This window comes from Camelina sativa, chromosome 15 (genome assembly GCF_030686135.1).
Source record: "Camelina sativa cultivar CO46 ecotype springtype chromosome 15, ASM3068613v1".
Lineage (NCBI taxonomy): Eukaryota > Viridiplantae > Streptophyta > Magnoliopsida > Brassicales > Brassicaceae > Camelina > Camelina sativa.
The window spans coordinates 29967512-29979720 of NC_141894.1; the positions used below are offsets into that span (position 1 = coordinate 29967512).

Consider the following 12209-nt stretch of genomic DNA (forward strand, 5'->3'; position numbering starts at 1 on the left):
GTCCTGTTTTAAGCTCCCAGTATCACTCTGCAAACAAATTCAATCTGTCTTCACTCGCTTTTGGTGGGATGACAAGCCTGACAAGAGAAAAATGTGCTGGGTGGCGTGGGAATCTCTTACACAACCGAAATATGCAGGCGGTTTAGGCTTTCGCAACTTAGAACACTTCAATGACGCTCTTCTCGCCAAGATAGGATGGAGGCTAATCAAAGAACCAAACTCATTACTAGCCAAAGTGCTATTAAACAAGTACTGTAGTTCCTCCACCTTCTTAACTTGTTCCTCCTCTCCCCGTGTAGCCTCTCATGGCTGGCGTAGCATCCTTGTGGGCAGAGACCTCTTGCTCCAAGGGTTAGGTTGGGCAATAGGGAATGGTGCAAACATTAGTGTCTGGAACGACCCGTGGTTGTCACTTTCCCAACCTAAGCGCCCCCTCGGACCCCCAACTCAAACAGGAGCAGACCTTAGAGTCTAAGATCTCATTTGCCAAGATTCCAATGACTGGAATGTGGACGCCATTCGTCAACACTTACCTCAATATGAGGCCGAAATTCGTTCTTTAATCCCAAGCTCTGTCCCCGCAACAGACTCATTGATTTGGTTACCTGAAAAATCAGGTTCTTATTCTTCCAAAACAGGTTATGCCTTGGCAAAGAAGCTTCCTCAGAAATCAGCAGGGAATTCCTTTGATTGGACGAAGCTTATCTGGAACACAAAGCTGCCTCCCAAGCTCAAAACCTTCCTCTGGAAACTCACTTCTGGTGCTCTCGCTGCCGGTTCCAACCTAGCAAAAAGAGGACTCAATGACAATACAGGGTGTAAGAGATGCGATGCCTTTGAAGATGAACTTCACATTTTTCTTCACTGTGATTTTGCTGAGCAGGTTTGGAGACTGGCACCCTTCGCAACCCATCTAGATCCCCTCCCTCTTACTTCCCCTCGTCTCCTCTTACAGAAACTTCACCATCTGGTGACCCTTCCTCCTTCGGGAGTATCTTTAACTCCGCTTGCACCCTGGATTTTATGGAATCTTTGGACTGCCCGGAACCTTAACCTCTTTGAAGGTCGTCTCTTCTCTGCCCAAGAAGTTATCCTTAAGGCAATTACAGATGCAATCCAGTGGCAAAACGCCCAACTTGATATCTCGCCTCTACGATCCCCTTCCTCTCCCCCCTTAGTCCCATCGGACATTGTTAGTACACACTCTTGCTTTGTGGATGCAGCTTGGTGTCCAACTACCGGAATGTCTGGTGCGGGGTGGATCATTGAGGATGCGAATGGTCTTATCATCTCGCAGGATACCTCCTCACGTTCTTTTGTTCCTTCAGCTCTCGCAGCTGAAGCTCTGGCGATTCGAAGTGCTCTGGTTCACACCGCTTCACTCGCTCATATCTCTCAAATTCGATCTTTAAAGATCTTCTCGGACTCTCAAGTCCTCATCAAGCTGCTCAATTCTGCTGGTAGCCTCAAGGAGCTCTCAGGACTTCTCCATGACATTTCATGTCTAAAGATTGTCTTCTCCTCTATCTCTTTCAACTTTATTCCTCGTTTAAACAATACTGCTGCTGATGCTCTAGCTAAATCAGCTCTATCTTCCTCTTTGAATCTCATTGTATTACCTTCCTCCTCGTTTGGAGGCTAACTCTTTCCTTTTCTTAATATATGAGTTTGACCAAAAAAAAAAACGGTAATGTTTGCCCCAAAAAAAAAATTTCAGGTAATATATAAGTACTAGTATTTTCATTATCGTTTAGTTTCCTTACGTTAATAGTTTTTGTAGATTTTTTAGTTTTCTGTGAAATAATGATTTTTTCAAATCTGTTTTTTTATAGTTTCAAAAATTCTACAAATTTTTTACGATCAGTCTCTCATATAATGCGATCATAAGATACGATCAGCCTCTCAATGTCAGCCTGGAGAAGTCTAGTGATCGGTGTTCTTGTCACATACAAAACATATTAAGTTCCAACACTTTATATAGCGGAGACTGCATGGTAAGAGTTTCCTTGTGAGATGTACTCTTTAATCATGATCAGATACCTCATTCACATTCCTGTTCTTAGAAGAATGATTTTTATTTTCCACACAAATTGTTGATATTTTGTAACTAATTTCTAGTTTCCACACACTTTAACAAATTGCAATTCACAATATTAGCTCTCAAGATTCTCATAAATTGAAACACCCCCTCTGTCCCGGCCCATAATACATATATATAAGATATTTAAGAATTTTTTTTGCTTCATTTTATAAGATGTTTTATAAATTACTATACATATTTTTATGTTGTTTGATACTTTTGCCTAACTGGATTCTGCAATCTTTTTTATGATTAGTTGAATTATATTTTTAACTAATTATTAATTGATGTGTAGTGTTAAAAAATGATTTTTTAATTACTTTTCGTGCTACTATTCTCTAAAACATCTTATAATTTGGGAAAGTGAAACATATTACTCTCATTTGGAGAATTTTTTTTTTTTTTGAGATTGACATTTGGTATGGTATAAATACCATTAATTCAATTAAATATTAGAAATTATGAGTTTAAACAATTTGTATATGATCTATGTAAAGAAGTTCAAAAAAGCCATTCTTTTAGTTACAAAAAGTATATGATTAGCATTGACGACCAAAAGTAACTTAGTTGAATTTGGCTCAAACAGAAACGGTTGAACCGAAACCCTCATTAATAAAAGGGCACTGTTTTTGTAGCGTTGCTTCTCCACCATCTCGTGAAGAATGCAAAGGCCAACTTTATTGCATGCATGCGTACTTCGGTATCGGTAAAATACGAAAATCTTTCTTTTTCACTATAACAAAACTGGCCAGACTCTTTACTGTTCGTCTCTTGGGGACCATTTCCTCGTCCAATTATGTTATCTTTAAAACTCGAACTTCTATAAAAAGATCGCATTAGTCAATTATTTCTCCCCGTAAAGTAAATCAAACTTCTCGAGTATATAAAATTTTTAACTGACATTACTCGTTTCAGCTTTTTATAATGATGTGCAAATAGTTTAATGTACAGTAGAATCTCTATAAATTAATACTCTTTAAATTAATAATCGCTATAAATTAATAAATTTTTCCGGTCCCAAGTTGAGCCGGTGTAAAAAATGACACATTTCGATAAAATAATAAGATAATAATTTTTTTAGAAATCCTATGTAAAAATATAGTCCCATCAATATCATAAATTAATAAATTAAATAAACTAATATATATACATATATATCTAAGAAAATCTAGTGAGATATGACTCTTTTGTTGTTTACCTATCTAAGAAAATCTAGTGAAATATGACTCTATTGTTGTTTGCATATTCTTGATTTTATATTTTTGTTGAAGCTCATCTCTAATCTTTTTCATTGTTATCTTCTTAAATTGCATTCAAAAATTGTGGAGAGTCCTAGATGCGATAACTGCTTCTTTAGAAACTGGTTCTTAAGGTACCGCAATATCTTTTTCGATTTCATCATTACCAGGAAGGATATTAGTAGCAATTTCTTCTAAACTCTAAACTTCTAACATTTATCATTTTTACTTAGATAATCTAGTAAACAATTAACATTCATCATATTACGATAGCCAAGATTATAAATTGAAAACATTATTTAAAAATGTGAATGATAACAAAAGTACATATCTTATTTTGTAATATAAAATTATGAAAATGAGAAAATCTCTTCATAAATTAATATTTTATTAATTTATCGATAAATTAATAATTATTAATTTATCGATAAATTAAAACCTCTATAAATTAATAAAATTTCTTTGTCCTGACCTTATTAATTTATAGAGGTTTTACTGTAGTAGTACTTGTTAGAAAATTCCAGCTTAAAAATTATTTCATTTTAGATTTAATGTGGTCATTGTGTTATTTACTTTGTTACTCTACCATATATTCGGTTGAATTATGTTGTTTCTATATACTGATATACAAATCTACATACAAAAAATAGATTTCTTCCTACTCATCTTTGTAAATTTAAAGACAGGGAAAAACCAAAAAAAAAAATTATAATGGTAGGACACTAATTTATAAAACAATGTACTTTCCCTATAGCATCGGAAATTTACAAAATGAACTAATGATTTAGAAAAGTAATTAAAAAGACTTATAATGTACAGCATTCAAATGATTTTGGGGACCCCAGGTCTTACACCAAATACAGTAGCTAATAAGCCAAACGTTCTAGTCAAGTCTGAAATAATGGATTCCGATTGGTAGTGACTAATTAATGAATAATGATGTATTACCAAATCAATCTTACTAAATTTTCATTTACATCTTTTAAAAATTATAACGGAATGAAAAATATATCTTACTAATTTTACCAAATCAATCTTACTAAATTTACATTTACATGTTTTTTTTTTAATCAAAATCATTTGATTTACATGTTATAAACTATAATTGAATGAAAAAAAAAAAAATCAGAATTGTGTAGGTAATTGATGTTGAACATCTTTAGATTAACAGATTGTAATGTTAAGCAACTTCGATAACTATATCTAAAGAAGATCTTCACGGGTGAAATAATTTTGATATGTCTAGGAATTCCTCTGTTCTCAACAGTTCAGGAGTTGATTACACCATCAGGATGGAACCTAACTGCTGCTAGGTCAGAGAAACAAACCCTCTTGTATGCGTTTATCACTACCATCCGTACTTCTTCCGTAAGTGATACTACTGTCTGGTTGATCGATGGGCAGATCGAGAAATCTTTCTCCTCTCGTAATGTTTAGAATTCAATCAGGGAGCGTAAGCCTTTGGTACCTTGGTCATCTCTAGTCTGGCATAAAGCGAGAATTCCCAAGCATGCTCTTACAGTATGGCTGTTTATTCTAAATCGGAACCCAACCTTAGACAGAATGAAGAGGTGGGGATACGATGTAGAACAAACTTGCCTACTCTGTGGTACTGAGGAAGAGACTAGGGATCATCTATTCTTCCAATGCTCCTATTCAGCGGAAATTTGGACCCAAATAGTCTCAAAGCTATTATCCATGGCCCCCCCCCCTCTTGAATGGGATCTTATTATTCAATGGCTCCCCTCTGCTTCCCCCAGCAGTGACATCTCTATCGGCCTGCTTCAAGCTTGGCAAGCGTGCATATATGAAGTATGGAGAGAGAGGAACCGTAGGTATCATGATGGAACCACTCTCCCTTCTTCTGTTATTCTACGGAATGTGTTATATGCATCCAGAAATAGAGCCCATAGTCTACTATTAAAGAATCAAAAGTGGGCTACTCTACTTCAATGTTGGAATGGGTCTCTCCCACCAAGGCTTGCTCAACCTTGAGTTTGAAATCGATTGGCGTTTAAGCAACTCTCTGATATCTGCTTCGGACCTGCAATTCTCTCCACTTTTCTTCTGTTTTCTTTCTTTCGTTCTCTTTTTCTACTTATTGGCACATGAGTTGTCCCTTCCCTCCTCTCACTCTGTTTTTTGTTACTTGTGGTGATAAGGCTCCTTTGTAATCTCTATATTTTTATGTTAATGCAAGAAAACCCTTTAACAAAAAAAAAATAAATAATAATTTTGATATATGATATCAAACAAAAATGTATCTCTGTATAACAATAATAAAAAATTCCAATATGAAATGCTTAGCTGACAATAAAATGTAAGGTTGTTGTCGCTATCTGATATAAAGAATCGAGGTCTCTCAACGGAGAATGGTTTGGGGTCTCGTGAACAAAAGTAAAATGTCGCCGTCTTGATAGCTTTGGTTACATGTATGGATGTGCTCTTCAGTCTTCACTTTGATATCGTCTTCGACCGACGGTCTTATATTTCTTCCTCAATTAATATATGTAAACTTGTTATAAAAAGCGTTTTGGTCGCAGAAATTTCGCTGAAAAGAAAAAAACATATTTTTATAAGAACACAATTTAATTTTCATATGTGATGGAAATGTAGTATATATATATATATATATATATATGGATTTAACTTTTAAGGTAATCAGTGGTGAATGATGAGAAACAAAAATAAAATAATAATAAAAATAAAAAAGGTAACCAGTGTGAATTATATGGATTAATGATATGGTATATATATATATATATATATTCGATATTTTTGATGTAAACTTTGCGAGTAAATTTGGTCTTATTTGAAACTTGAATCAAATGTTTTTCGTATAGTAAATATGTGGAAAACTTCTACCAAAATGTTTTTATCCCTAAAATAAGTCAAGCGTTCTCACAAAATTAGGATATTCAGTATTAATTTTTCTAAAATACTACCTCTATTTATAGTAGACAGATGTTTTGATATTGTTACACATATTAAAAAAATATTATTGTTTTATTTATATATTAATTTATAACTACTTTATATTAGAAAGAAAAAAAATATAAACATTAGATAAACATATCACCTGGAAAAAAATTAAAAAATCATTTCAGGTTTTTAATCTACAAATTTAATCCCATTATAGAAACAAAAAAAAATCTCAAAACATCAAATCTATTATGAATAGAGATAGTCTACATATACAAATAAACTTGTGTAGCTTGTGCACACATACACACATTATATATATATATATTATTAACTCCTTTGTATAATTCTCAAATCAAATACACTAACTTCTGTAAAAGTCCCTTCTAGATAAGACCTCTCGATAAATAACCAAGGTTCGTCTAGTGTAACTTAATAATATTATAAACAAAATCGACCACTAATAATGTACTTCTGTCAATTTGTTTATTCATGTCCAGTATCAATTTAATTAACAACGTCGCTTTAAAACAAAACATTATCTCAGTAGAGACATTAAGTAAACTGTTCCATTCACAAGAGATCAATCATGTCCAAGTAAAGTGCCATGTGTCGTCTTCTGATCTTCTTAAGTTGATGTGAGGCTGTAATAATTAATTAATTAATTATACATGTATCGTCCAACTTAATATAATATCTATACAGGCCAATAAACTTTGGACACTTGAATAAAATGTAAGTAGAGAAGACAATCAGAAGAAGATGAAACATTCAGTTGAACTGAACATGTTTTGCTTCTTCACTTGTTTATGTTAGTTAGATTAACATGCGTATAGTAATTAGTAATATATCAAAATTAAAAGTTAATTAGTAGCTAAATTGTTCAAATTAAATATATTACAATATTTACATAGTTCAATATTTTTTCTTATAGTTCTCAATAATGATACATATCTAGATTAATATTTTGATATGTTGCTCTGATGGTAATCCAGATTTGAAGATAAGTATTTATAATCTTCAAATGAACTCAAAAGAGGGTTGACCTGGTGCTCGTATTTATTTGTATTTACCAGTGCTTAATTAAGTCTAAGCTAGTTCCCTTTTATACGAAAAATTATGTTATCATAATTATAGTTAATAAAAGATTCTCTATTGCAATTTAAGCAACTCCGCTTTAAATGAAAGGCCAGAGCCATAACTTCTTCATAACATGAAGTTGAACGTAAGATAACCCAAACACAAAAACAGATATACATTTGTTTATATGTTTACATTTGAGGATAAAACATAAATAACCCAATAGTGATACTCTAGCTAGGATTTGGGGCTAGTAAAACTGACGAGTGTTAAGTTAGGCCGAAGAGAATTAAAATTTGGACGACCTAACAATAGTTTCACTTGAATAAGCAAAATATGTTAGGCTTGACTTTTTAAAATATAAAGAATCCATTCTACATCACCAAAAAAGATAAAAGAATCCTATATATCTCTGTCAAAAGTAGCATTGTTTTTTTTACTTCATTAACTACTCGACAATAATCTGACCGCAATTATTTGACGAATCCCAAATACACCCAATAGACTTCCTCTAAATATCTAAACGTCATTAACTCAATCGATTTAAGAATTTGTATGTTTCTATTGCAGTCTTTGTAGCCAAATTTCAAATACGATGTTTACGTTTCAAAAATAAATTTGGCATGGTACTATATACTAACTCATTTTGTACATATTCAAAAATGGCTGGAGACAAATATGGTGTCATAATCCTTTTATACGTATTATGTATTTTCGATGTACAATACATCTTGAATGATTCGAAAAAATATGAATAATCGTAAGTTTACGAAGCAAAACACATATACAACATCAATCTAATATTTTTCAAATTTAGAGAACCGAACGTATATCTAACTAAAAATGATAAATTATAACCTAATATATATCCGATTACTTCCAAAGTGGATTGTTTATGAAAAAAAAATATCGATATGAATAAAACGAAATAGATTACATATATGATATAGATATATCACAACAAACCAAAAAATTCATTCTGATTCTACCCGTAAAATTATTCCTTACCTATAATTTCCGAACTCTCAAATTTGTGAAACAAATATGGCAAAATATAAGAAAAAAAAAAGAGAGAAAAAAATAAAAAGTAAAATTGAGAACATGGATATCCTCCAGCGAAGCTACCTGCCTTGTGAGATAAAAAAAAAGCATAAAAAAACCATTAAAGTCTCACCCACACCACACAACACAATGTTCTTTTCATTCATTCATCCTTTTGTGTAACACAACAAACAACACTTCTTCTCATAACTCTCTAATCGCCAAACGTGGAAATCTTAAAAACGCCAAACACAGTTTCTCTTACGTTACCTAATTCTCTGTGGTCGACCTCACCGTAAACCTTCACCAACCCAAATTTATTTCTTCTGTGTTTTTATTCACAAGATACCAAAAAAAAAAAAAAAACAGACAGATAATAATAATCTCTCTCTCTCTCTCTCTCTCTCTCTCTCTCTCTCTCCCTTCTCATCTCTTCTTCTTCTTCTTCTTCTCTCTGTGATTGCATAAAACCTCGAGTTTCTTCTTAACTCTGTTCCATCCACAAATGAAGTACATTCGAAGCAACAGCTTGAAACGTCTCTTCTCCTTCAAACGACGCAGTTTCGACTCTGACTCTGAGAACTCAACTCCTCCTCACACCAAATGCGTCGAGGGTTTTCAAGAAACAGAGCAGTTTCAAAGACCTAAATGGAAATGTTTCTCCTTTGATGAAATCTACGACGCAACCAACGGTTTCAGCTCAGGTTTGTTCTGTACATCTCTTTCTTCTTGAAAACTTCACTTCCTATTATGTCTTTTTTTAGACTAAAAGGGTTTGTGTTTCTTTTGCAGAGAACTTGGTAGGTAGAGGTGGATTTGCAGAAGTGTATAAAGGAGTATTAAGTAAAAATGGCGAAGAGATAGCTGTGAAGAGGATAACAAGAGGAGGCAGAGATGATGAGAGGAGAGAGAAAGAGTTTTTAATGGAGATTGGAACAATTGGACATGTCTCGCACCCTAATGTCTTGTCTCTTCTTGGTTGTTGTATTGACAATGGTCTCTATCTTGTTTTCATCTTCTCTTCTAGAGGCTCTGTTGCTTCTCTCCTTCATGGTAAACCCACAATATCTTGGGTTACAACAATTCTTGAGTTATGTGCTGTTTTTTTGTTTGTTTGTATATTAAAGATTGTTTTATTGTTATTGGTGTAGATTTGAATCAAGCACCATTGGAGTGGGAGACAAGGTATAAAATTGCAATTGGGACAGCAAAAGGGCTTCATTATTTACACAAAGGTTGTCAGAGAAGGATCATACATAGAGACATTAAATCCTCTAATGTTCTCTTAACCCAAGATTATCAACCACAGGTCCCTCCTCTGTTTTTTTTTCTCTTATTTTTCTACTGTTTTATTGTTTAATCACTTATTTCATTTGGTTTTATATTATTAAAAGAGTCAATAATTTTTTTTTGTTTTTTAGATATCTGATTTTGGGTTGGCAAAATGGCTGCCTTCTCAATGGTCTCATCATTCCATTGCTCCAATTGAAGGCACATTTGGGTACTCTTTACTCAAATTTTGTTTCTATTTTTAACAAAGTTTCTAATTTTGTTTAGTAATACTAATTGATCATTTCTTAAAATAAACCAAACAGGCACTTAGCACCAGAATACTATACACATGGGATTGTAGATGAGAAGACTGATGTATTTGCTTTTGGAGTGTTCTTGCTTGAGCTCATTTCCGGTAAAAAACCTGTTGATGCTTCTCATCAGAGCCTACACAGCTGGGTAAATTCTAAATTAACTCTGATTTTTATTTACGGTTTTATCGGTTATTTTATCGCATAAGTTATCTAAATTATTTTTTTTGGGTTTGACTAATTTCCAAAAACATTTTTATTATTAAAATGCATATACTTCCAAAATGTGATTGGTAAAAGTTTTGGAAATTTTGTACAGCTGTTTAATCACTTTTACATCATATAGTTTTATCAATCAAACTTACATTCCACCAATAACTCAACATTTTAGATGTTGTAGGTCTTTTTGTACACCTAAGAAATGTATTTTCTTATTTTGTTATATATACGAATTTGTAGAGTTGCTAATTTTATTTTGTAATTCAGGCAAAACTGATTATAAAAGAGGGAGATATTGAGAAGCTGGTGGATCCGAGGATCAGTGAAGAGTTTGATATCCAACAACTTCATCGAATAGCTTTCGCGGCATCTCTCTGTATCCGATCATCCTCTCTATGTCGACTTCCATGATCGAGGTACGTTCATGAAGCTTATTAATCATAACCATTAATACTTCAATATATATGTTAGTTTATTTTTTCTTTTAATAGTGAGTCATTTGTTTATTTTTTCCCTTCATTTATAGTATAAGTGAAACCCTTATTTGAGCAACATACGAATAACTAGGTGCCATGAAATTATAGTTTCTTTTATTAAAGAAAATAGTAATTGATGATTGGTTCATAAATGAGACGTAATCGTGTCGATATGTTACTCAACGATCGCTTTTCAGTTAGCTCATCGGCTGCGTGACTAAAAAAATGTCTTTGGTCCTTAACTAGAAACATCATTATTTAATACGACATATACATCAAACCTTTTGTATTATGTTACTTTTTCTTTGTTATTGATTTTTTTTATGAAAAGCAACACCTTTCAACTTTTCAATTTAATTAAAAACACGTACTATAATATACTTATGAAAAAGCTCAATTACCGACACCTAATCTTAATCACAGTCCCATACAAAACAAAACAAGCACTATAGTTCTATTGTGATTATTGAAATAGTGAAGAAAAGTATTATGGTTTAAAGAGGCTCATTTACCGACACTTAAACTAATCAAATATATAATTTAAAAAGATGTTACTACATTATTACAAGATTGATTGTTAAGATATATTCATATATATATATATGTATATATATATATATATATATATATATATATTGCTAATTTTCTATGTGTGGATTCGTTATGGTACATCAGGTATTAGAAGTACTACAAGGAGAAGATATAGAGAAGGAGAAATGGAAAATGGAAGAGGAAGAAGAAGTGAAAGAAGAGTTTTGGGGATATGAAGATCTTGAGGATTGTGAATGTGATTCTTCAATCTCACTCTCCCCTCCTGACTCTATCTCTAATCGAAGCTCTTCACATCGTAGTCGCTAGATCTAAAACTTAGTTGTAAAATTGTTGAAAATTCAATTTTGTTTTTATTGTATATATTTGTTTAGAGTTGTCTATTCCGTAAACAATTGTAGTATTCAATGAGGTGTTATTTATTTTTAGATGTCGACTGCTTATAATATTACTATAACCAAACTCTATCCAGAAGAGTTTGCAAACTCCCATGGGCATGATATCATCTCAGTAGAAGACATTTAAGAGCTAGGGTCACGTTGTTTTGCATCCTACTAATTACATTGTTTCTTAGTATAAGCAAACACAATCATTTTTGATATTTTTTCATCAAATATCTTCTGAAATTAGTAGTGCAAATATCTTAAAATAATGAGTGGTCATATCTTAAAATAAAATAATTTTTCAATTGAAATATCATTAACAATGAGTCTTCAAGATCCCTGACTCAACCAATTTGAGCATGCCACGACCTAGGATACCAATTTGATGATCAATGATGCTATCTAAAACCAAAAACATTAATCATTGTATTTACATAATTTGTTTCTTAATAATAATGCAGTCTTGGATCAATACAAGAACAATAAGTTTTAAATGTGGATACTTGTTTTGTTTGGTGGGAGCCCATGCCAGGTGTACGGCACAGGCAATTATCTTAAGTGTTCAATGTTAATACGATAAAACAATTGATGTTTTATATCGCCCTCCTCACTTAATTAGTTGAACTTGAGTGTTGCAA

General features: G+C 32.5%; 1 protein-coding gene and 1 pseudogene across 2 annotated transcripts; both read left to right on the forward strand.

Annotated features, from left to right (window-relative positions):
• The first annotated feature begins 1243 nt into the window (after nt 1-1243).
• LOC147927337 (uncharacterized) lies at nt 1244-1642 on the forward strand. The gene has a single exon (XM_087487410.1). It carries the CDS (start codon nt 1244-1246, stop codon nt 1640-1642), a length of 399 nt encoding a protein of 132 aa, XP_087343536.1.
• A 7047-nt stretch (nt 1643-8689) lies between these two features.
• Nucleotides 8690-11616, forward strand: LOC104747734 (putative receptor-like serine/threonine-protein kinase At5g57670; annotated as a pseudogene). Its single transcript, XR_015581316.1, has 7 exons — nt 8690-9065; nt 9154-9414; nt 9513-9670; nt 9783-9862; nt 9957-10092; nt 10431-10579; nt 11315-11616. The product of XR_015581316.1 is annotated as a putative receptor-like serine/threonine-protein kinase At5g57670 (transcript).
• The last annotated feature ends 593 nt before the right edge of the window (nt 11617-12209 follow it).

Bases quoted from the DNA above. Each gene is read 5' to 3' on its own strand.
- LOC147927337 (XM_087487410.1), top strand. From the start codon at position 1,244: ATGTCTGGTGCGGGGTGGATCATTGAGGATGCGAATGGTCTTATCATC.